Below are 26,368 nucleotides of genomic sequence, written 5' to 3' on the forward strand. Positions count from 1 at the left end.
TCTTTTCTTCTCTTTTTTCTTTTCTTTTCGTTTGAGACAATTTCTCTGGCATTCTTGGACTCACTTTGTAGACCAGGCTGGCCTAGGTTTCGGAGATCCACCTGCCTCTGCCTTTCCAGTGCTAGGGTTAAAGGCATGCACCACCATGCCTGGCCCCTCATTTTCCTTTATGTCATATATAATTTACAGTCCATATATGAAAGAATTCATGTGGTATTTGTTTTTTTCTTAAACACGATGATATTCAGTTCTACCTATTTTCCTGTAAGTGACATAACTTCTTGGTTTTGAAAAGGATTTTTTAAATTAATTTATTCACTTTCACTTTACATCGCGATTGTAGCCCCCTCTCTCATCTCCTCCCAGCCCCTCCCTCCATCTTCCCCCTATCCCTGTCCCTTAGTCCTCAGAAAGGGGGAGCCCTCCTCACTTACCAAAAGACCCCAGACTGTCAAGTCTCTTCAGGTGGGGTGGTGGGGTCTGGAGGAGAGGCTGGGAAGTGATCAAAGAACAAGCAACAGAGTCCATGTCATAGACAGCCCCTGCTCCGCTTATTAGGTGATGTACACAGAGACTGAGCTTGCCTATCGGCTACATCTGAGCAGAGGACCTGGGTCCTCTCCATGCATGGTCCATGCATGGTTGGTGCATCAGTCTCTTCAGACCCCCCTGGGCCATGATTAGTTGGCTCTGTTGATAGTCTTGTGGAGCTCCTGTCCTCTCTGGGTCCTTCTATTCCCCAACTCTTCCAAAAGACTCCCTGTGCTCTGCCCAAAGTTTGGCTGTGAGTCTTAGCATGTGCTTCAATCCCCTGCTGGGTGGAGTCTTTCAGAGGACATGTATGGTAGGCTCCCATCTTGTTCCCTCTCTTCCACCACTTCTGGCGTCTATCCTACTTGCCCTTCTGAATGAGAATTAAGCACCCTCCCTAGTGTCTTTCTTGTTACTTAATCTGTGGATTTTAATATGATTATCCTGTATTCTATGGCTAATATCTGCTTATAAATGAGTATATACCATGCATGTATTTCTGGGTCTGAGTTACCTTACTCAGGATGATCATTTCCAGATCTATCCACTTGCCTGCAACTTTCATGATGTCCTTGTTTTTATAGCTGAATGGTATTCCATTGTGTCAATGTACCACAGTCTTCTTTATTCATTCTTACACTAAGGGACCTCTGGGTTGTTTCCAGTTTCTGGTGATTATGAATAAAGCCACTATGAATATAGTTGAGCAAATATCCTGGTTATATGATGGAGCATGTTTTCGGTATATGCCCAGTAGTAGTATAACTGGGTCTTGAGGTAGAGCTGTTCCCAATTGTCTGAGAAGGCACCAGCTTGATTTCCAAAGGGGTTGTACAAGTTTACACTCCCACCAGCAATGGAAGAGTATTGTTGCCCTTTCTCCACAGCCTCACCAGCATGTGCTGTCACTTGAGTTTTTTATCTTAGCCATTCTGAGAAATGTAAGATGCAATCTCATGGGGCATTTTGATTTCGCGTTTCTCTGATGACTATGGACGCTGAGCATTTCTTTAAGTGATTCTCGGCGCTTCGATATTCCTCTGTTGAGAATTCCCTGTTTAGCTCTGTACCCCATTTTTAAATTGGATTATTTGGTTTGTTGGTGTTTAATTTCTTGAGTTCTTTGTATAGTCTGCCTATTAGCCCTCTGTCAGATATAGGGTTTGTGAAGATCTTTTCCCAGTCTGTAGGCTGTTGTTTTGTTCTATTGACAGTGTCTTTTACTTTATAGAAACTTTTCAGTTTCATGAGATTCCATTTATTAATTGTTGATTGTAGAGCATGAGCTGTTGGTGTTCAAGTCCAAGAAGTTGTCTCTTGTGCCAGTGAGTTCAAGCCTCTTCCCCACTTTTTCCTCTAGTAGACTTAGTGTGTCTGATTTTATGTTGAGGTCTTCCATCCACTTGGACTTGATAAATGTGGATCTATTTGCATTTTCTACATGTATACGTCCATTCAGATCAGCACTATTAATGGAAGATGTTATCTTTTTTCCATTGCATGATTTTTGGCTTCTTTGTCAAAAACCAAGTGTCTGTCGGTGTGTGGGTTTATTTTATTGTTGCTTAATAATGCAACTTGTGATCATGAATGGTCATACCTCCAGAAGATATTTTATTCTAGAGAATTGTTTTAGCTAGTCTGGGTTTTTTTATTTTTTCCATATGAAAGTTGAGAATTGTTCTTTCAAGGTCTGTAAAGAATTGTGTTGTTATTTTGATGGGTATTGCATTGAAACTGTAGATTGCTTTTGGTAAGATGATCATTTTTACTATGTTAACCCTATCAATCCATGAACATGGGAGATCTTTCCATCTCCTGATATCTTCTTCAATTTCTTTCTTCAGAGACTTGAAGTTTTTTCATACAGGTCTTTCACTTGCTTGGTTAGAGTTACACCAAGATACTTTGTTTTTTTGTGGCTATTGTGAAGGTTCCCTAATTTCTTTCTCAGTCCATTTGTCTTTTGAATATAGGAAGGCCATTGATTTTTTCAGTTAATTTTGTCTCCAACCACTTTGCTGAAGGTATTTATCAGCTGTAGGAGTTCTCTGGCAGCATTTTTGGGTTCACTCGTGTATACTGTCATATCATCTGTGAATAGTGATACTTTGACTTCTTCTTTTCCAATTTGTAAACGCTTGATCTTCTTTAGTTGTCTTATTGATCTAGCTAGGACTTCAAGTACTATATTGAAGAGATATGGAGAGAGTGGGCAGGCTTGTTTTGTTCCTGTTTTCAGTGGAAACAATCTAAGTTTCTCTCCATTTAGTCTGATGTTGGCTATAGTCTTGCTATATATTCCTTTACTATATTTAAGTATGTGTCTTGTACCCATGACCTTTCCAAGACTTTAAATATGAACAAGTGTTAGCTTTTGTCTAATTTTTGGGTTTTTTTTTGTAGTTTTTGTTTTTGTTTTGTGTTGTTTTGTTTTGTTTTTTGGCATCTAAGGAGATGATCATGTGGTTTGTTTTTTTCTTTCAGTTTGTGTATATGGTAGATCACATTGATGGATTTTCATATATTGAACCACCCCTGCATGCTTGGGGTGAAGCCTACTTGTTATGGTGAATGATATTTTTTATATAGTCTTGAATTCTGCTTGCAAGTATTTTATTGAGTAGTTTTGTGTCAATATTCATATGGGAAACTGGTCTGAAAATTTCTTTCTGTGTTGGGTCTTTATATGGTTTAAGTATAAAAGTGACTGTGGCTTCATAGAATTATTTTGATAATGTTCCTTCTGTTTGTATTTTGTGGAATAGTTTAAAGAGTATTGGTATTAGCTCTTCTTTGAAGATCTGGTAGACTTCTGCACTGAAACCATCTGGTCCTGGGCTTTTTTGGTTGGGAGACTTTTTGAAGACTGCTTTTATTTCTTTAGGGGATATAGAACTATTTAATTTGTTTATCTGATCTTTTTAAAATTTATTTTATATACATTGGTGTTTTAACTGCACATATCTGTATGAGGGTGTCGCATCCTGAAAAAGAAGTTACAGGCAGTTGTGAGCTGCCATGTAGATGCTGGGAATGGAATTGTGATCTTCTGGAAGAACACCCAGAGCAATTAACTGATGAGCCATCTCTCTAGACCCTGTATATATGATCTTGATTCAACTTTAGTAAGTGGAATCTATCAAGAAAATTGTCCACTTCATTTAGATTTTCAAATTTTGTGACATATAGAATTTTGAAGTAAAATCTAATGATTCTTTGGATTTCCTCAGTGTCTGTTATGTTCCCCTTTTCATTTTGGATTTTGTTGATTTGGATAGTATCTCTCTGCCTTTTAGTTAGTTTGGCTAAAGATTTGTCTATCTTCCTGATTTTTGCAAAGAACCAGCTCTTGCTTTCGTTGATTCTTTGAATTGTTATTTATTTTCTAATTTATTGATTTTAGTTCTGAGTATGATTGTTTCCAGCCATGTACTCCTGTTGGGTGTGTCTGCTTATTTTTATTTTTCTAGAGCTTTAAGGTGTGCCATTAGTTGCTTGTATGAGATATCTCCAATCTCTTTATGAAGGCATTTATTGTTATAAACTTTCCTCTTAGCACTGCTTTCATTGTGTCTCATAAGTTTGGGTATGTTATGCCTTCATTTTCATTGAATTTTAGGAAGTTTTTAATTTCCTTCTTTATTTCTTCCCTGACCCAGGTATCAGTGAGTAGAAAGTTTTTCAGGTTCCATGCATATATAGGCTTTTTGTTATTTCTGTTATTGTTGAGGTCCAGCTTTAGTCTATGATGGTCTGATAAGATACAAGGCATTATTACAATGTTCTTGTATCTGGTGAAGCTTGCTTTGTGGCCAACTTTATGGTCATTTTTGGAAAAGGTTCCATGAGGTGCTAAGAAGTTTTTGGTGAAAAGTTCTGTAGATGTCTGTTAGGTCTATTTGATTCATGACGTCTGTTAGTGTCGTTATTTCTTTGTTTTTTTTCTTTCTGTTTTGTCAACCTGTCCTTGGTACGATGGGGTTTTGAAGTCTCCTTCTATTACTGTGTGGAGGTCAATGAGTACCTTCAGGTTTATCAATGTTTCTTTCACAAATGTGGGTGCCCTTGTATGTAGGGTGTTGATGTTCAGAATTGAGATGTAGAATTATTTTTGATGTTTATGAAGTGCTCTTCCTCATTTCTTTTGATTAATTTAGGTTGAAAGTATTTTATTATATATTAGAGTGGCTACTCCAGCTTGCTTCTTTGGTCTGTTTGCTTGGTAATCTTTTTTCCAGCCTTTTACTCTCAGGTAATGTCTATCTTTGTGGCTGAGGTGTGTTTCTTGTATGCAGCAGACTGTTGGGTCCTGTTTACACATCCATTCTGTTAGTCTGTGTCTTTTTATTGGAGAGTTGAGTTTGAGAGAGATTAATGACCAGTGGTTAATTCCTGTTATTTTGATGTTGGCTGTAGTAGCCTGTTTGTGTGCTTATCTACTTTTGGTTTTGCTGTAGTGAAATTCTTTTTATCCTATGTTTTTCAGGGTGTAGTTAACCTCTTTGGGTGGGAGTTTTCCTTCCAATATCTTCTGTAGGGCTGGGTTTGTTCATAGATATTGTTTAAATTTCATTCTGTTGTGGAATATCTTGTTTTCTCCATTGAAGTAATTGAAAGTTTTGTTGGATATAGTAGTCTAGACTGGCACCTGTGGTCTCTTTGGGTTTGCTATATATCTTGTCCAGGCCCTTCTGGCTTTTATGGTCTCTTATAAGAAGTCAGGTTTGCTTCTGATAGGCTTGCCATTATATGTTACGTGGCTTTTTTCCCTTACAGCTTTTAATTTTTTTGTTGTTGTTTGGTACATTTAGTGTTTTAATTATTATGTGGCTAGAGGATTTTATTTTTTGGTCTAATATATTTAGTGTTTTTTAGGCCTCTTGTATGCTTATAGCCATCTCTTTCTTTAAATTGGAAAAATTTTCTTCTATGATTTTGTTGAAAATATTTTCTGGGCCTTGGAGCCTGTAATCTTCTTTTCCTTTTATTCCTTTTATTCTTAGGTTTCATCTTTTCATAGTGTCTTGATTTTTTGTGTCAGAATTTTTTTTAGACTTAACATTTCCCTTGATGAATGCATCATTTTCTTCCATTGTATCTTCCACATCTGAGATTCTTTCTTCCATCTCTTGTAGTCTGTTGGTTATGCTTACCTCTGTAGTTCCTGTTTTCTTCCCTAAGTTCTTCCTTTCCATAATTTCCTCCAATTGTGTTTTCTTTTATTTTTTCCAATTCTATCTTCAGATCTTGAACTGTTTTATTGATTTCCTTCACCTGTTTGTGTTTTTCTATATTCTTTGAGTGATTTATTCATTTCTTCCCTACAGGCATCTGTAAAGACCTTGATCTGTTTGACTGTATCTTCCTATGTTTCTTTAAGAATTTTATTTTTTCCTATGTTATCATCATCATAAGCATAGATTTAAGGTCATTTTCTTGTCTTTCAATTTTGTTAGGGTATACAGGAGTTCTTGCAGTGGGATAACTGGATTGTGGAGATGCCATATTGTTCTGGCTTTTATTAATTGTGTTTTTACAGTGGCCTTTAGCTATCTGTTTGTCTCTGATGTTGGCTAGTAGTTTCTGGTTCCCACTGGAGTTCTTGGTGAGGTTAGAGCCCTGGGAAGGAAGCTGGATATTCTGGCAGGAGCCCTCCTCAGATTGGTGGGTATAGTCTCGGACTGGCAAATGTTTCTTAGTGAATTTCCTGTGGCTTTCCTCAGATGTATAGTCCTATGAACTAACTGGATTCCTCAGGATCCTAGGGACTCTCTTTTCACCAGGAGAATTCCCAGAGACAACCACCCTACCACTGGCTTTCTTGCTCTGAGGTTAATGAGCTGCAGCTGCCCAGACATTGTGCTTGCTAGGCACAGCCATCTTGGAGAACCTGAGAGTCCAGGGTCTGGTAGGTCTCCCTAGAGAGATGGGTTGAGCTTTGAAGTGGCATCTGGGCCTGTTGCCATGGCTACCAGGTATCAGGAGGCCAGAGGTTGGAGCTGCCCCTCCCCAGAAGGTATTCAGGGGTTAGTGAGAGCATTGTGCAGGTGGGTGGCTAGACACTGAGACTGAGACTGAGCACTGGAAATTTTTCTGGAGATTAGCCAGGTGACCTGAGGTTGGACCCTCCCCCCCCCCCTTGTTTCCCTCACTGTGCATTCTCTTCTCATCTGGGAAACACAGACAGTGGTGTTTTAGGGCCCACAGTTCCATCAGTCAGTCACTCTGTAGTCAGTGCTGACCTGTGGATCTAACACAGTGCACAGTCAGCACTGCCATCTTGGACCTCTGGATGATTTTATTTTTAATTCAGTGTGAGTGTGAGTAGGGATGTGCTCATGTGAATGTAGATTCAGAAGAGAGTGTCAGGTCTACTGGAGCTGGACTTATTGCAGTTGTGAGCTGCCTTAAGTGGGTGTTTGAACTCAACTTAGGTACTCTGTAAGAACAGTGTACACTCTATAGCCCAGAATGGCCTTGAACTCATGTCAAATCTCCTGCCCTAACCTCCTATGGGCTGGAATTACATGTATGAGCCACCATGTCCAGCCAATTTTGTTCTTTATGAACCAATAAAATCCCTTGGTGTATATATGCCACATTTTTTTTATCCATTAAGTTATTGATGGCTTTATAGGCTGATTCTATATCTTAAATTCAAGCTTTCATTTGTTTGGTTGGTGGTTGTTGATTAGTTTGAGACAGGGTTTTACTGGCTGGCCTGGAACTTTCTATGTAGACCAAGCTAATCTAGAATTCATAGTTAACTTTCTATTTATCTCATTCCCTGGTGAATTTTTGGATTAAAGGTGTGATCCACTACACCAAATCCTATTTGTTGAGACAGAGTATTAAGTAGGTTAGCCTCAAACTCAATACACAGCCAAAGATGACTGAATTGTAGCTCTTTTCCCCCCTCTCCCATTTCTTGGCATTATAAGCATGAGTCATGGTGCCCTTTAAAAGCCAAGCTTTTTAAGAATATGAATCAGGGGGTTAAAAAAAATGGCTCTACAGTTAAAATCACTTGATGCTCTTTAAGAAGGCCATAGTTCAGTTCCCTGTTCCCACATTGGGAAGCTCACAAATGTTTATAACTCCAGTTCCAGATGATCCAGCACTCTCTTCTGTCCTTCATGGGAACCCACACATGAATGGCATATACTCATGGATATATAAACACATATACATAAATCAATCTTTTTTTAAGTAATGCTTACCAGATTATTGTTTAAGAGACCTGGACATTGCTATGTTCACTAGCCTCATATGCCTCATCCCTCCATCTTAAGTCCCTCTTCCTGTCCCTGCATTCCAGCTTCTTTCTGTTTCTCAGAGATGTCTTGTTTCACTTCTTGGTCTTTACACCACCAGCTCTTCTCTGAACCTGAACCCTCTTTGTTGCCCTCTGAATTCAAGTTATTGTCTTATCTCAGCAGTTTAGATATAAGCTAATCAAACCCTTCAGAAACGCCATAAGCAGCTGAGCACACTAGCACCCAGATCTTGCTTCCAAGTATGCTTCTCTAGTGAAAAGAGTCAGAGCTCCTTGTGGAAATGGCTGACTCCAGGAAAATATGCAAGAATGATCTCGGAATATCTTATAGTGCCAGCAAGAATGGAAATGCTCAAAACACAACACACCGAGTGAGACAAAGGAGCCACCAGAAAACTCCTGCTGTCCAGGGATAAAGCGGTATGAGTTATAATCTAAAGTATATGACCAATATTCAGGGGGCTGGACTGATGGAAATTAATAATTAATGCATTAATAAGTGAAAAAGGAAAAAATTTTTTTAAATCTTATATGTATGGGTATTTTTTCTGCATACCACATGAGTGCCTGCTAGAAGAGGGTGTCAAAGACCTTGAAAGTTGAGTTACAGATATAATTGTAATAGGGATAGAATACACTTTCATTGAGTAGTAAGTGATTTTAGTGATTCAGCTCTCAGGCCTTCAACTTGCATAGACCTGAGCATAGAATGAATTTTCCTCACTAACTGGCTTATAGTTAGGAGCAGTACACAACCCTAAAGGTGCTTTGTGGACAAATGTGCTTGCTTAGAGATCTCTGTAAATGTTAGCTATAATTTTATTAGGTGTTTGTTGAATTAAAAAGCTTAGTGTTTATAAGGGTTTTAGAATGGTTCCCAGTATAAGGCACGGACTTTTGTTTGTGTTTGTGTTCATTTTCTCCCCCCCCCCCCAATATTTCTATTGACCAAACTAAAATTCATCCATTTTGTTTAATTTGTTAGAGGCTTAGAATATGTGACATAAATTTTGGGGCTGGGGAAATGACTCAGTTCTCAGTTACTTGGGAACATGAGGATGTGAGTTTGGGTCCCCAGGAGTCATGTAAAGAGATAGACATGGCAGTGTGTATCTGTACTTCCAGTGAGAGATCTGTATCTGTTTCTGTGTCTCCCACTGGTCAGTGAGAGATAGGGAATATAGGAAGATATTCCAGAAGCTCACTGGGTAGCCAGCCTAGCTAAATACATGAACTCCAGGTTCGGGAAGAGAGCATACCTTAAACAAACAACAATCAATAAAATAAAAAAAAATAAGGTGGAGATTGAGTGATGATACTTGATGTCACTGTATGTGCACATATGCTCATGCTCCACCCACAGGAATATACACGTTATGTTGTATATATAATAAATTCTCATTAGCTCAATGAGCTATAATAGGGTGTGGGAAAATTCAGAAAGGAAACCAACTTGACCGCTTTTTAAAAAATCAATAAGTAATGTATACTGAAAAAAAAAAGAAGGCTCACTTATTACATTCATTAAAGGCCACCAAATCTATTAACTTGGGTTTAGTTCCAGATCCTGTGTGGTGGAAGGAGAGAACCAATTCTTGCATATTGCCCTCTGACCTCCACAAATGCCTCATGGTATGAGCGGACACATACACACAATAAGTAAATCCATTTTAAGAAAAAAAAAAAAAAGAATTCAACTTAAAAAACATAGGTCAGGAAGGTGGTGGTGAGGTGGCACAGTGGGCAAAGGCACTTGCCACTCAAGCCTGGTGACCTGAGTTTGATGCCTGGAACCTTTTATAAGCATGAAGGAGAGAGCTGGCTCCATGAAGTTGCTCTCTGACCTCTGCATGTGTACGGTGGCCGTGTATGCCCACATGAGCACGCATACTCACGTGTATAATCAAGATAGAAGGAAATGTATTAAGATGGTTTCATTATATAGCTCTGGCTAGCCTATATGGGGCTCTCTGTCTAGGCCAAGCTGGCCTCTAACTCACAGAGATCTGCCTGTCTCTGCCACCTGAGTGCTGGGACTAAAGGCTTCTATGTACCACCATGCTGGCAAAATACCTTGTTTAAAAGGATCGTTTCATCATTAAAGAAAATGATTTTAAAGCATACAATATGTTGGTCTAAACCATTGCATCTCACACTTAAGCACGCACTAGAGTCTCAATGGGTTTACTGAAATGAACAGATTGTTGGGTAAAGTGCATTTATACTTTCTTTTGGTAAGAAGATTTGGGAATTGAACCCACAACCCTGCGCATACTAGGCAAGTGTTTTATTATGAAACTAAAGCTCCAGCCTAGAGAATGCACTCTTCTAACAAGTTCAAAGATGCTTCTGCTGCTGCTGGTGGTGGCCTGGGGACCTTGAGGATAAGGGTGGTATGAAACAAACAAACCAAGTACTGCTTTGTGTTTTCATCTGCCTGTCTGGCCCCAGCTTCACCTCCAAATTTACTTACTCGTCTTCATATTAGATTCCATGCTTATTTGATTCTTGCCCAGGTCTCAGGCTAAGTCTGGGTTCTGGTTGCTTTTGGTCACCTTGATGTTCTTAATTTCTGAAATGTTCTCTGACATCTTTTCTCTGAAGTATGTGTGTATTTGAAGACTAGAGGGTTAGAGGCTGCTGGATAATTACATTAATCACAATAATTCAAAGGAAGTTACTTGATGCTTTTTCAAGGATCTAAAATGAGTTGGTTCTGGCATAAGTTTGACCAAAAAGACATGGAGCTACCTGCTGCTTTCTCTGTTTTTTTTTTTTTTTTTTTTTTTTTTTGGCCTTTTCTCTCTTCAGAAGATGGGATACTGTACAGAGTTATTAATTTATTAAGTTATTACTTCCTTGCTCCTTCTTTGATTAAAATATTTTAATAAAACCTAAAGTTTGTTTTGGCGAATCAGTATGAGCTAACTCAAAAGGAAAAAGCTGTCAAAAAGCACCGTATTAGTTGAGAAAGAAAATGACCCTTGCTGGGATGTATCTTAGTTGTCTAATGCTTGCCTAGTATGTTTCAATCCCCAGTACTGAAGAAGAAAGAAAGAAAGAAAGAAAGAAAGAAAGAAAGAAAGAAAGAAAGAAGAAAGAAAGGAAAGAAAGAAAGAAGAAAGAGAGAGAGAGAAAGAGAAAGAGAAAGAGAAAGAGAGAGAGAAAGAAAGAAGAAAGAAAGGAGAAAGGAAAGAAAAAGAAAACGGAAAGAAGAAAGAAAAAGAAGAAATAAGAAAGGAAAGAAAAGAGAAAGAAGAAAGAAAAAAGAAAAAAAAAAGGAAGGAAGATAAGAACGAAAAAGAAAATGACCCTTAATTGAAAACTACCTAGCATAGCAAGAGGTGGTTTAAGAAAAAATTAGTGAAATCAAATGTAAAGAGGTCTTAGCGCTGACCTCTCTAGAGAGGAAAAATTAAGTGGTGGTGCTTGGACAGGAAGCAGTAGAAAAGATGTCATTTAGGTCCTGGTTAAAGATGAAGGAGAAGCTTCCCTTCCATGGAAGTGGGAGATTGACTACTTAGCCAGGGAACAGAATGGGGGTAAAACTAGGAATCACCTGATAAGAGTTGGCTTGAAAGGGGCACTAGTATATACAATTTAAGCTTTCAGGAAAGGAAGAATGACTGGCTCTAAGCGTAGAGAACTCAACATATGACTTCCTGTTTCTCTAGCTCTTGCATTTCTCTTCAGTTTGAGCTGTTCCTCTCTTTCTCTGCAGGTGATGGAGATGGGAATTCTGCTTAGTTTTGCAGAATGGATAACCTATAGTAAGAATGGTATTTGATTTCCTTTCTGCCTCGTTATGTTTAAACAAACCAATTCTAGGTCCGTTCTTCATAAAATCCATAATGAAATTCTGAGCTTTAGAGACAGTACACAAGATGGAGAATGCTTTGGGGCTACAGAATTGCTGTAGGCAGTCTTGATCTGCAGCCTTTCACAGCCACCCATCCTGAAAACGCCTTTGGCGCAGAGAGCCTTGGGTGCTTGATTTTGGCTTCCTTTGTCTTTAAAGTCCCATCCCCCATCTACTCCAGCATGCCTTGGGATTCAAATGTAGATGGCATGCAGATTATTGGGAGAATAGGACTAGCAGAGGCTGCCTTAGCTACTGAGGGAGAAGGAAGGGACAAGAGAGCAGACCTCGAATTTTAAGTTTTCAGCCTTTGTTCTCCAAAGGTGAAAAATGGCCGTGGTGCCAGATCTGAAGAGTTGTTCTCTAGGATTGGCTTGTGTGTTTCTGGAGAAGGGGTAAAATGGACTGTGTGAATCTCCTCCACTGGTTCCAGACAGGTAAGAGTTGAAGCTCATTGTCGTAAATGTGTGTTGTTAAGGGTCCATTGTCTCCCGTGTTGACCACTTCCATAACTCCCATAACCTTTTAAGGTCTGTGCTGTGCACGCTGCTCTGACCACTGTGTGTTATCTGCTTTGGTACCGTTTTCCTGAAGAGTCTGCCAGACTGATTTCTTAATCCAGGTTTGGGTACTTCCACACCCAAACACGTGGTCTTGGTATCTCTAGAAAAAACTGCACTATTTCATAAAGGTGGTATAAATTCAAAGCCACAAAGCGATCTTGGGCATATTTACTTTTACTACAGGCACTGATAAGATGTTTATATTAAAAAGTGAAGGAGGAAAGCAACATTTGAAAGTAAGTTCAGCTGATGAGGCTGTGGCGTGTGTGTGTGTGTGTGTGTGTGTGTGTGTGTGTGTGTGTGTAAAATAGCATTTAATTATCCATTGGTTGTTTTAAACGGAAGGAAGCAAGGAGGTCAGGGAAGAGGGGTAGATGGACAGCTGAACATGTGGTCAGATTTTTGGCCGCTAGTTGAGAACCTGAGTACAGGTTCAGCTGTGGAAGGCAGTTGATGCGGAGCTGAGGAAGAATGGCTTGTTCCTGTTTCGGCGGAGTCTACTAGAGATTACACCTTCAACGTCGAGGACTAACCGTGCTTAGTCATAACTAAGGTCTTCGATGTTGTCAAGTGTGAACTTTTCTGGGTTACTCCTCTCCGGCTCTTATCGCCCCCCGCCCCCAGTCTGTTTATTCCACCTCGGCGAAGACTTACTCCCTATGTACTAGCTTGGCGTCTGAATAGGTTGTTGGGTCTCTCTCCATCCTCCTTGGGCCACAAGATTAGGATTGGAAGGCTCTTCGGAGATAATACATGGTGGGACACCTTGAAAATCATTAATAAATTCTGTCCAGAAAGTAGAAGTGGTTAGTGTGAGCGTGGTAGGAATAGAAATGTGCCCACTCTTGCGCACGGGTTTGAATGTGGGACGCTATCTGCTCAGTGGATATCGAAGATTTCTGTTTTTCTTCAGTTTCCCGGTATGTTTGGTCACCAGTTGAGCGCTGGACATGGTGTTAGTGGCCAACGGATTTTGAGGTACCTTTGTGGAAAGTCCTAATTCTTAGCTACGAGGAGTTTTAACAATCCTGTCGATGAATTACTAGGGCTTGAGGCGATCCCCCCAGTGTAGCAAACAAAGGAAGTGCTAAGTGGGTAGGAGACGTGCTGGAGGTTGGGACAGCATTGGCTGAGCCACCTGTGAAAGGCGGAGCTCGAGGCGCCTCATACAGTTGATGCGTTGGACCCCTTAATTTGTGGTTCTTGTTTAGGAATTTGATTATTCTTTCTTTGGCCACTGAAATTCCAGCTCATTGAACATCAACTTATTTCATACGTAGAGGGTGATATTTAGGGCAGAAAATTCAAGATTGAAGGTGAAGAATGGATAAACACTAAAATATACTGAGATAGCGCTGCAATGGAGCACTCATTGAGTGCTTTGGGAGTCTCCGGAGAGAACACCAGGCTTTCGAGGTGACGGGGCTAAGAGGTTAAGGTTCAAGTGGGCTCTGCAGGCATGAGAGTCACAAGCGAGGGCACCTTCGCGAAGACTCTGGAGATTGCACTGTCGCTCAAGGAGCTGCCGTGTTTTTGTTTTGTTTTTCCCCGGGTCTGGAAAAGGCAGGGACCTCGACGTCCGTGGCTGTTAGAATGCTGGTGTTGGGTTTAAAGAGGAAAACAGGTATGAGGTGCCCGATGTCCGGGAGGTCGGTTAGATTTGGTCTCTGAGAACTGGGGTGGCATGGGAGAGAGAGCACTGGGAGCAGCGGGAAGTGATGCTCACGTCCACTACGGCTTGGGGAAGGCGGGGGTTGGGAGGGGGATCCGCAATGCCCCGAGGGGACGTTCCATTGTTGCTGTTTTGGGAAGCTAGTCCTGTCCCCTCTTTCGCCTGCGACAGAGAACGTCCAGTTCCCGGTAGATGCGCCTTGCGCGCTCTACCCATCTCATCAATAACAGGAGCCAAGGCTAGCCCATTGCAGCTGACGGAGAGAGGGAGTGTTGTCTACCCGCTCCCCCACAAGGCGGGTCTCCAGTGACAGCTACGTTCTTTTAGAACGCAGACCTCCCGGAGTGCAAATTCGGTACGCTCCTCTCCGCTCCCCTTTAGGGGAGATGGACACTTGGGAGGAACCCAAGGCCTGGAGGAGGGAAGCTGCGGGCAGAGCGAGACGGCCGCGCCCTCGCGCCGCCCTCCCCCGTGCCCAGATCCCACCCCGGCAGGAGGCCCAGCAGGCGACACGCGGCGGGGCGTCCGATCCTGGCTCCGGGTCTTGGCTGCGGCCGCGGGGGCGGCGGGCACGTGGCAGGGCGGGAGACTCCACCTGGCCACGCCGCTGGCCCCTAGCTGGCTGGCGGTTGTCCCCAGTCGGCGCCAGCTGTGGGCGCACCGAGGCACCCACTGTGCCCTCCCGCTTTACCGGCGCTAACCGAGCGGCCGCTGCCGTCGGGTCGCGACTCCAGACGCGAGCCCACCGGCCCGCCAGGGTCCTTGCTTAACTTCGGGTCGGGTTACCTGCCCCAGCGGGCACAGTCACCGTTCTCCACGACCCTCGTGTGCCGCCCGGTCCCGCCCTCTGCCGGGCAACCCGCGCCCACGTCCAGCCGGAGCCGGTGGGCGGTGCCGTGGCCACGCCGACCCCGGGGAGCGGGACTTGGGCAACTCGGAGCCCCGCCCACGGCCGCTGGCTCCGCCCACAGCCAGCCGCGACCCCGCCCACCCCGCCCGACTCCTCCCCTTCCTGCCGGCTCGCTCCCTGCAGCCCGACCGCCCTAGCCCAGGCCCGGAACGGAGTCCTTGCTCCCCTCGGCCGCCCCGCCCCGCCGCCTCCCGCCCCTCCCGCGAGGGCGGCCCGAAAACCCGGAGCGCGGGAGCCTTGCTCCGCCGGGCCGGGCGGCAGCACTGGGCATGCTCAGTAGCTGGGGCAGGTTTTTCGGTCGCAAGTAGGAAGCTTTTTGCACTACACCGGAGACCGGGAGCCGCGGATCCCGCCGCCCCGCCCGCCCCGCCGCCGCCCCCGCCCCAGCCCGTCCGGCCCCTGGCGGGCGCGATGAACCCGCGCCTGAGCCTCAGCCGGCCCGCCGGGCACTGAGCGCGGGCGCCCAGGGCGCGTTGCGCAGCTGCTCCTGCGCACAACCCCGCTGCCGCCGGCCCGCACCGGCCGCCCGGAGCGAGAGGCTGGTCCGTGCACTGCGCCCGGCGCCGGCCGCGGAGCAGGAAGCGCAGGCCACGCAGGGAACCAACTGGAACAAAGTGTCTGCCGCCGGGTGCCGCGCCCCGACCCCGCCGCGCCCCTGCGCCGCCCACCATGGCCTCCGAGGAGCTGTACGAGGTACTCCCCTCCCCCCAGCGGCGCCCCCGGCCCGCGGGCCTCCGTGCCCGGTCTGCTGGACGGGAAGCGTGCGCCAGCCCCCCGGGCTAGCGGCGACCGGCGGGGCCGGCGGGCGGGGCGCTGGAGTTGCCGGGCCGGGGGGAAGTGGCGCTGACACGAGCGACTTGCTCAGACTCAGCCCAAAGTGCTGCTGGCGAGGGGAGCCCGTGCCCGAGCGCGGCAGGGTCCGTGGGCGGCGCGGGGGTGTTTTTCCTGCCCGTTCGCTAGAGCCCGGTGGACAGGGTGTCGCCTCGCGGGGGGCCCGTGCGGCTGTCTCCGCTCGGGTACTAGCCAGAGGGATGCAAAATATCGCACCGACAATGCTGAACGTTGACCACATGCTTTAATTAGGTTAGCATTGTGGCCGGAGCCAGGAAATTGAACTTAAACGCCGATGCGCTGTCGTCGCAGCCTTGCGAGTAGGAGAGGGTACTTAAAGAGTCGAGAACGATGAGTTATGGGTGATGGGTCTGCCAGCTTTAACTTGAAGTTTGAGAGTTATCGGTCTGGCTCTTGGACGTATTCTGAATGTCTCCACGTAACTTCTTGAGGTATTTCAAAGTGGACTTCCTGGGAGTACGGAAGGGTAAAGCCTGTGCCTTTGGAATAAGTGGTTCTCTGATTTCACATTATTTCTAAATTAATCTTTTTAAGAGACTTCAAACTTTCCGGATTCTAATCTATACTCACCTTTACGATGCCTTTAGGGACTTGAATGTTGAGGGATTGAAATGAGCATCTGTAACTACAGCCTTATGTTATCCTTTGAAGGTGTGTTTCCTTGTGTATTACTGCTTTTGGCATGAGCTGAAGCTTTGTTGACAGCAGTGAGAGGCTTGTAGCAACTTTCTTGTTTGTTTTGTTGCTTTTTTAAAAAAACAAATGTTCACAAAAGTCCTTAGAAGCAGACTACCTTCTGTAGACTAAGGGGGAGGTTGTTGGGTGTCCTTGATTTGTGCTTCAGTGTTCTGCACCTATCCCTGAAAATTGTCTCTGCCTTTCAACCATTTTACACATTAGCAGTCCCCTGGTGTATTCAAGATGCTGTCTTAGGTCACTGGGGCATAGAAAGAGAAAACTTCCTGCTCCCAAGAAGCTTTCTTCCAGGAATGAATGTGTCTTGGTCGGAATCAGCACAGTAAGAGGCTAGGATGAAGGCAAGATGTCTCACTGACCAAGTCTTGGAAAGTACAGAAAGTATTTAGTGTGAACAAGGTGTGGGGATTTACTTTCCACATTAGGTCATTCTTCGGTGGCTTACTCTTTCGTGTTCACTGTTGGGTTTCTTTTTTTTGGGGGGGGGGGTTCTAAATACCAGCCCCATTGGTATAGGAAAGAGCACGCTGATCATTGATTTATGAATTAGTAAAGTTACTTTCTGTGTTTATTCTATAGCTTCCTGTTGTCTACTCACCATTTTTATGACAGAAGTCACTTATAAATAACGTTTTATACTAGGTTTGTGTTCATTCAGGGTGATTTGGAATGCCTGTGGCACGGAGGTTTCATAGGGAGAGATGGAGGTTTGTGATGTGTGATGCCATCAAGAAGCATCTCTTGGGGAACAGATAAGGACATTGCAATTATAGTGCACCTGCTCAATGGACGTTTTGAGTCTTGGTTTTTCCTTAGTTTGTTTTGAGGGGAAAGATAACAGATATGACTGAAGTGATGAAAGCAATGTAGTTCTTCTGGTTAGTATCTTTTAGGCTTTCTTCTAAGTTCTTGACTTGTTGGAGACATTGCGATTGTATTACAATTAAAAGTTGATGTTGAAGCAGGCATGATGGCACACCTTTATAGTCTCAGCACTCTGGAGGCAGAGGCATGGGAATCTCTGAGTTCGAGGCTAGCCATAGTCTGGTCTATAACGCTAATTCCAGGTCAGCCAAGGTTACTCAAAGAAACCCTGTCTCGAAAAAGCCAAAAAACAAAAGTTGAAGTTGAGGTAGCACACCTATCATCTCAGGGAGGCTGAGGCAGGAGGCGCGGGATGCATAGGAGCCTGGGAGGCATAGTGAGCCTCTGTCTCCAACGAACAAACTAAGGGCTGCTAGTGCCAGGGGTCAGCAGGTGAGAGCTCTTGGCACCAAACATCACTTCCAGAGTTTGGTCAGTGTCACCTACATGGTGAAGGGAGAGAATTGACTCCTGTAGATTGTCACTTAGAGCCCACACACGTAAACACTTGTATCAAATAAAGACGTACATTTAAAGAAAAAAGGGGGAAAGAAAAGTCGTGTTTGAAGTTTTGCATAGTGGCCAAGAGTCTGGATCAAGAGTCAGATAGCTTGTTTCTGAGTTTCAGCTGTCATGTTGAGTGAATTAGCCATGAAAGCTGTTTCCTCATCTGTGAAGATGGGATCAGTGCTTCCCTTGTAGAGTTGTGAGGCTTATATGAGAAAATACATAAAGCATGCCCCTACAGCAAGTGTGTAGAAAGGGGTACTCAGCTCTGCTCTGTAACTGATGTCAAGTGCCCAGTCCTGTTTTTGTTTAAAAAGATACAGTTTGCTGGTGGAGGCCTTATTTGTGCAGCAGGAGTGATACCCAACTGTAGATGAACTTTGTGGTCTGGCTGGCTGGGCAGAACACCATGTGCTTCGGAGGCCAGGTCAAGGGATTAATAGTTTTGTCATGTTTTTTCTGGTTGTTCCTAAATTGAAATGTTCTGTGTTTGGCCTGAGGCTCTGTACTGGGAAGTCTTGCCCTTAAGTACCTGCTTTGATGGAGGATGGGTTTCAGAGCTTTGAGAACTGCAGAGGGTTGTTTTAGCTTGCTAAGCTGTAGTTTTCTTCCGTCTTCTCCAACACTTAGCCTTGAACCTTGAATATAGTAGCACATCCTTAGTATGACTACATGACTATTGGAACTATGTTTTGTGGATGAAAAACGGGAACAATCTGCAATAGGGTAGGGCATTCTTCCAGAGTAGAACATCAGTCTTCCAGAATCCCAGGAGCTTGTTAGTTGAAAGGCTAGAATATACTTAATCTCTGTATCTCCAGCAGCTGAAGCTGGTTCGGAGTCTCTTCTCTCCTTCAAGCTAAAGGTTCCTAGCGTTGAATTCAGGCTTGCCTTCCAATGAGCGATGGTCCACAGCCTATTTTTGATTAAGCGTAAATAAGAACATAGGTTTCTTTTTTTTTTTTAAGATTTATTTATTTATTATGTATACAATTTTGTCTGCATATATACACCTGCATGCCAGAAAGAGGACACTGGGTCTTATAATCAGTTTGAGCCACCATGTGGTTGCTGGGAATTGAACTCATGACCTCTGGAAGAGCAGCCAGTGATCTTAACTTCTGAGCCATCTCTCCAGCCATAGGTTTCTTAAAGACTAGACATTTTTTGTTTTAAAAGTTTTACAATTTTAAAAATTGTTTATATAGAGTCAGGCGTGGTGGTGCTCACCTTTAATCCCAGCACTCAAGAGGTGGAGGCAGGTGAGTCTAAGGCCAGCCTGGTCTACAAAGTTTTAAGTTCTGGACGGACAAGGCTACACAGGGAAACCCTATCTCCATGGGGAAAATGTTGTACAGCTGTATGTATTTGTCATGTACAACGTAATGTGTTGATATGTGTGCATTGTGCAGTCCCCTAAATATGGCGTCTCCCTTAGTTATTTTTGTGATGGAAACAGTACCCGTTGAACATTTTCAGTAACACAGCTACTCACATTCCACAGCCACCATTGCTGTAAGGTAGACTCTTGAAGACATTCCTTCTGTTTGACTGTCCCAACATTTCCCCCCAGCCTATTCTCCCTCGACTAGCTTGTGACTACCCATGGTCTGTCTGTCTGTCCTTGGCTTACTTCACGTGTGGCTTCCATCTTTATCAGTGTCACAAATGACAGGAACTTCTTATTGGTGGAGTATATACTGTGTACATACACTGTATGCTCTCCATTCTTTGATGAACACGGAGTGTAGGTGCTTCTTCATCCTTTTTTTTTTTTTTTTTGTGAATCACCTGGAAGACCTCGTTCTCATTTTTTGAGGACCTCATGTAAGAGTTTTACTACAGGGCTTGTACTAACGCATATTCTCCATCACTGTGAAGTCTTGCCTCTTCCGTGTGCCCTTGTCAGTGGCTGTCTTTTGTTTTTCTTCGCCACTCGAACAGAAGGTGCCAGCTTGTGGTTTTTAAGAATTGATTATTGTGTATTTGAGGATATGTGTGTGGGGGTCAGAGAACAGCTTTGTGGCGTGGATCCTCTTCCTTCCAGGGATCACAAATCCATGTCACCGTGCTTGTGTGGCTCTATATTTGCCCCCTGAGTCATTTTACTGGTCCTGATTAGGGTTTTGCATTTTTCCTCACCGTTGATGGTGAATGTTTTTAATGTGTCTGAGCTACTTGTATGTCTTTTAAGAAGTGTTTATTCAGATCTTTAGCCTGTTTTTGTTGTTGTTGCCGCCATTGTGTTTTCCTGCTATTGTGCTGGACGCTTCATGTAATTTGGTTATTAACATTTTATCAGATGTAAGTTTTGCAAGTGTTTTCTTCCATTCTATAGGCTGCTCGTTCTATTTTTGCTTTTCAGTCAGTTATTGCCTAGAACAGTGCCTTTGAGCTTGGAGTCCTAGATTTATTTGAGTCTTTTGTCCATGTGAGTTGGTATCTTTGTACATAAAGAAAGGAAAGGGTCAGATTCCCCTCTTCTGCATGTGACCATCAGTTTTATCCACATTACTTATTAAAGAAACTATCCTTTGGTCTTAGCTCCTTTGTTGGCAGGGTTGTTGTAAAATAATTTGTCAACAATTATAAATGTTTGGATTTTCTTCTAGGCTTTCCATTGTGTTCAGTTGGCCTCTGAGTCTGTTTTTTGTTTGTTTGTTTGTTTTTTAATGCCAGAGTGTGCACTTCTATTTATGTAACTTCTTAGTATATTTTGAAGTCAGTATGATGCCTCTAGGTTTTTTTTCTAACTCAAAATTGCTTTGGCTGTTTGGGAAACTTTTATTTTTGTGTATAAATTTAAGAATTTATCCTGATTTTGTAAGGGAATGGCATTGATATTTTGATGGGAATCCCATGTATCTTCAGGTCATTGTTTGCATTATGGACATTTTAATCATATTAGTGATTTTAATCCATGAACGTGGTATACCTTTAGCTTTGTTTGTGTCTTTCATCAATGTTTATAGTCACCTACGTCTGTGTATATGTGTTGTGCTAGGATCCATGATATAAAGTCTTACGCAGAATACACGGGTGCCCTAACTATAACCCCTGCCCTGATAGAGCTAAGTTCATTTCTAAGTCTTTTATGTTTTTTCACTAAAGTTATTGCAAATGTGATGATGTATTTGGTTTTTTAGATACTTAGCTGTTAAGTGTATAGAAACACTTCTGATTTTTTTTTTTTTTTAATATATTGGTTTGTATTCAAAAGGTTTTTGGTAGAATCTTTGGGGTTTTCTGTATATGAAATAATATTGTGTGCAAATAGGGATAACTGAATTTCTTTTCAATCTAGGTGCCTTTTTGTTTCTTTTCCTCTGTCTAGGACATTCAGATTATTGAGTAGAAGTAATGAGAGTGAATGCTACTCATGGTCTTGTCATATATACCCTTTATTGGGTCACCACCTGATTTGTGAGGGTCTTTTTCTGAAGGAATGTTGTTTTACCAAATGCCTTTTCAGCATCTTTTGAGAATGATTAATATAGTTTCTGTTCTCTATTCTGTTCATGTGATGTTTTTGTGTTTGTTTAACCATCCTTGCATTATCCTAGCATGAATCACACTTTATTCTGGTGGATTATTATTATTATTTAATATGTCATTGAATTGGGTTTGTTAGTATTTTATTGATGATTATTGCACCTATATTCATTCAGGGTATGAGCTGATAGTGTTCTTTAGTTGTGCTTTTGTTTTAGTGTTTGGAAGAATTAAGTTGTGAAGCCGCCAGTCTTTGCTATAAAGGGAGATATTGGTGAGTTAGTCTTCTTACTCATTACTGGTTTGTTCAGATTTTCTATTCCTTCATATCATTCAGTCTTGATTTTGGATGGGCCTTAATATTTGTTGTCTTTTAGGTACTCCCCTTGATTATCGTATATGTCTCATGAGCCTTGTATTTCTGCTTTTAATTTTTTTCTTTTTGTTCAGTTAAAGGTTGATAGAGGAATTTTTTTTTTTAAATATCTCCACCACTACCCCCATACCCATGTTCTGATTTATTTGTTTTTTGCTCTGATCTTTAATATTGTCCTGTTTAGTTTTTTGTCAGCTTGACAAAAGCTAGAAACTAGATTTTTCAGGGACGAGAAACCTCAGTTGAGAAAATGTCTCCATCAGATTGTCAGGAGGAAGTTTGCATTGCATCTTCTTGGCAGTGATTGATGTGAGAGCAGTGCTTCCTCAGGTCTGGTGGTCCTGGGTAGTATAATAAAGCAAATCGAGCAGGCTTTGGGGAACAAGCCAGTGAGCAGCATTTCTCCAAGGTCTCTGCTTCAGTTCCTGCCTTGGGTTCCTGTCTTGGGTTCCTGCCCTGACTTCCCCTTTGCTCTGTAAGCCTATTTTTTATTAAGTAAAATATTTTTAATTTTTTTCAATTTTTGAGATTATAATTTTTTATTTACCCTTTCCATTCCCTTCCTCTAAGCCCTCCCATATACCGCTCCTTCCCTTTCAGATTCATGGCCTCCTTTTTTATAGTTAACGTTACACATATATATCTTCCTAAACAGAAAAATACAACCTGCCTAGTGTATATACTGTTACTTTTATGTATGTTTTCTTTCAGGGCTGACATTGTTTTTGGTTAACCAATTATGCTCTTCCCTGGTGTGCTGGCTGGTTTTGTTTACCAGCTTGACACAAGGTAGAGTTATCAGAAATTTTAATTGAGGAAATGTGTGTGTGAGGCCCAGATTCACAGCTGGTCCTCATGGCACATGCTTTAATCCTGGCACTCAGGGAGGTAGAGGCAGGTTGATATCTCCAAGTTCAATGCCAGTCTGGTCTACAAAGCCAGTCCAGGACAGTCAAGGCTACACAGAGAAACCCTGTCTCGAAAAACAAAACAACAACAAAACCAACCAACCAACCCAACAAAAAGATCCAGCTGTAAGGCGTTTTCTCAATTGGTGATTACTTGGGGAGAGTCCAGCCCATTGTGGGTGGTGCCATCCCTGGCTGATGGTTCCAGGTTCTGTAAGAAAGCAGGCTGAGCAAGCCATGGGAAGTAAGCCAGTAAGCCACACCCCATCTGTGGCCTCTGCATCAGTTCCTGCTTCCAGGTTCCAGTCTTGCTAAGTTCCTGTCCTGACTTCTTTCAATGATGAACTGTGATCCGGAAATGTAAGCCAAACAAACCTTTCTTTCCTCCCCAACTTGCTTTTTGATCATGATGTTTTCGTCTCACAGGGATAGAACCCCTAAGATTACTGGGGAAGGCTATTTTTCTCTTAGCATTCCTTAGTTGTGGAGGGTTGGTGCTTGGAGAGCTTTCCCTGTCTACTTAACATGTCTGTTGTGGTTGTTCAGCTCATGTCTAGGCAGTCATGCTGATGAGATTTTATGAGCGCAGCTTCTAGAAGACACAATCTCAGAGCAAACGCCTAATCCTCTGGCTTTCACAACAGCCCACCCCCAGTAATCAGTGATTGCTGAGCCCTGGGGTCAGGAGTTAATTCTGTACAGATGTATCAGTTGGGAGTGGGCTCTACAACTTGTTATTTTAGTTGGTTGTGGTTTCTGTAATGTCTCTAGCTAGTTTCCTTGATGGGGGTGGGGACTACACCCTTACCTTTGAGTACAAGGACAAATATTAGAATGTAGTTAGGAATTATGTGGGTTTGATAATGTCATTGTAGAATGTCCTTCAAGATCCATGACTTTACTAGCCCTAGGTAGTTGCCTAGGTTTCCAGTGTCAGACATGAGTTTCTTCTTGTTGAGTGGGTTTTATTCAAGTCCAGTTAGAGAGCTGTTGGTTACCACCAAGGAATGCATGCTACTGCTGCCCAGATGGGGTGGGTTAGCCTGCCATGCTGGTTGTTGTGGTCGTAGGCATCATGGCTGGGTGGGGCTATTCCTTCCCTCCTGTAGAAGCTTGCATGGCTCCTCTTGTATCATGAAGGCTTGTCCTGCTCAAGGGCCTCTGGGCCCTCCATGTTGCTTTTGGTAATGGTGTTTGTCAGTAGAGCAGGACATGTATCTTCTTCTGAATACTAATTTTGTATGTTTTGCTTTGTGGTTACCATTGGACTTACAGAAATCACGCCATACGTAAAACATACTGTTCTCTGCTAACAGCAGCATACATTTTAAGTGCAGCGTTTTATTATTGCTTTAAGAATTTCATACCATCGTATTTTGAACACATTTACCCTCCATTCCTCCCCTTGGCTCCCTACTTTCTTACCCATTCCTCTACTGTTTTATTTTAAATAACCCACTAAGTCCAGTTTTTGCTGCCTATATATATTTATGGGTATAGGGCCCTCTGGAACATTTAGTTGCTCTATCAGGGGCCACACTCAGGGGTGAAACTGATTCTCCCTCCTGCTGAAATCAACTGTCCATAACTCTTCAAGCATGGGATGGGCCTGGCGAACCTCTGGGCACTCCGTGCTAGAAGGTTGATTGGCATGTTCTTGTACAGGTCTTGTGCAGCAGCAACAGCTGCTGTGAGTTGAGTGCATCTGTCCTGTCATGGCCAGAAGACAGTTTCACTCTGGTCCTAAACGTTTTAAAAAATTTTTTTTCACCCTCTCTTTCCCATGTTACGGCCTCTGAGCCTTAGGGGTAAGGGGGTGGTAGTGGTGATTTAAAAGAAAACCAGTTCATTGGTTCTTTCTCTTTATTTTTAAACTGGGTATTTTCTTGCAGCATTTCCAAGATACAATTCCATCATCTGCTTTCTCATTATTCTTGAGGAGTTTGTCTGTGTCTATTTGGACCTAGCTCCATTATAGAAAACCAAAATGTCTTTCTGGTTGCCTTAGAGATCACTTTTTTTTTTTTTTTAAACTTAGGTGTTCTGTTTTTTACTACCTTGTATATTTTGTATGACACTTTTATTACGAATACACTTGGTGTATGTTATCCTGCTTTTCTGGGTTTGTGTCTTATCTGGCCTTTCTGTCTTCAGATATTTGTTCCCTGTGTCTGTATCCATTCTTCCCCTTCTGTTGTTGAGAGTCTTGCTGGGCAGCTCTATCTTCAGACTGGCATCGTCTTGCCTCACCTCCTCACTGCTGGTATGTGCACCTGCACACTCTGCTTCTACTCTCCTGGATTCCACGTAGGCATCTGTTGAGTCTTCTTTATGCCTCCTTATTGATTAGCCTTCCATTTCTATCCTCTTAAATTTGTTTCATATTTTAAAAAGACTTGCCATGTTGTTGCTCTTTTATTTGTCTTGAGGTAACCTCGTAAACCTCTAGTTCATTTGAACTGAGTTTAATTTGGTAATTGCAGTTCAGTGGGTCACCTGAACACCAGTGTGGGATGTTGTGAACAAATGTGGCAAGAGTAAAAGGGCTTCTGAATGTGCGAGAATCAAAAGCAAATGCATAATGAGCGCATGGCCTTGCTGCCAGTGCTCACCTGAGTCGCTCTCCGTGACTGCACTGTAGCCACAGCCCATTCTGAATATATACAGTTGCACTCTGCAGTGAGTGCTGTCGCCACGCACAATGCCAGCAATTGCTGCCTCAGACACCGTGGCTCAGATCTGAGGCCTGTATATCATGGATGCAGTGACATTATGACTGCAGTGTTGTACTGCCTATACAGGTTTTCTGTTTAGGAACCACAATGGTTTAATTACAGAAAAGAAAGACTTAATGCTTTCCTATTCTCATTCTTTTGCATATGTGTATCAAATTAGCATGGCCTTGGATTGCATATATTAGAATATTGGATTTTAAAATTAAGTTGTTGACTTGAGTTTCATAAAACATACCAATTTTTGCTTGGGATTAGGACAGAACTTCCAGCACTTTCTGAAATGGCTCTAGACGGTCTTCTGTCATCATGTACTTAAGCATGTAGGTGAAGTGCCTTGCTCAGCACTGACAGTTCTACAGTCGAGATGATCACTTAGCTCTGACAACCTCTGAGGATGTTGTGTTCCTTCAGTATCAACTACTCAACCAACGTGTCATTCTTTATGTTAAAAAAAAAAGTGCAGTACCCATTTTCTACACTTGCGTGCCTAGAGTTAAGAATGTTTTGGATGAAATGGTTTTGAGTGGACAGTTTTAAGAGGCTGTGTGCTATTTACTTAATTAGTAATTTGGCCTTGTTTCCTGCTTTTAAATACTTTGGGTGACCGTTGTCATCCCGCACCCCCTGTTTTTTTTTTTTTTTTCTGTCTTTGGTGTTGCAGTAGTTCTTTCTTCCTTGCTGTGACAAATGGCTGGCAGAGGTAGCTTAGGAAAGGCCTTATTTTGGCTCACTGTCTGCTAAGGGTGTATCACGGGGTGGTGGGGTGATGGCGGTGGAAGCAGGAGTCACTCCTAGGAGGGAGGAGATGGTCACGTAGTGTCACAAGTAGAGAGGAATCAGTAGTGGTGCCCAGTTGGCTTTCTCCTTTTTGTTCATCCAGAACTTTAGCCCAGGGAGTACCGCAGCAGCAGCATCTAGGGTCTTCCCTCTTCAACTAACGGAATCTAGAAACTCCCTCACAGGCAACTCAGAGGGTGTCTTGTTGATTCTAGATCTGTCAGTTTGGCTCCGTATTAGCTGCCATGGGTCTTGATCTATTTTTATGATTTACTCACTCTCCAAGATTGGAATTGGAGGTGTGCCTGGGGTGTTCCTTGCTTCCTGCAAGCCCAGTAAAGCCTGAA

The 26,368-nt window shown here is 42.9% G+C and overlaps 1 protein-coding gene across 2 annotated transcripts in view; it reads left to right on the forward strand.

The window, feature by feature from the left end:
• The first annotated feature begins 15,028 nt into the window (after nucleotides 1-15,028).
• Cdyl (chromodomain Y like) overlaps nucleotides 15,029-26,368 on the forward strand; it is a 133,875-nt gene continuing 122,535 nt past the window's right edge. The window contains exon 1 of one of the 2 annotated variants that reach the window (XM_021652400.2): nucleotides 15,029-15,507. In XM_021652400.2, coding sequence (XP_021508075.1) covers nucleotides 15,484-15,507 — 24 coding nt within the window. In that variant the 5' untranslated portion in view covers nucleotides 15,029-15,483. The remainder of the gene's footprint in view (nucleotides 15,508-26,368) is intronic. The other variant, XM_060372963.1, reaches the window with a different exon arrangement.

The sequence above is a fragment of the Meriones unguiculatus genome, chromosome 19 (assembly GCF_030254825.1).
Source record: "Meriones unguiculatus strain TT.TT164.6M chromosome 19, Bangor_MerUng_6.1, whole genome shotgun sequence".
In the NCBI taxonomy this organism is placed as follows: Eukaryota; Metazoa; Chordata; class Mammalia; order Rodentia; family Muridae; genus Meriones; species Meriones unguiculatus.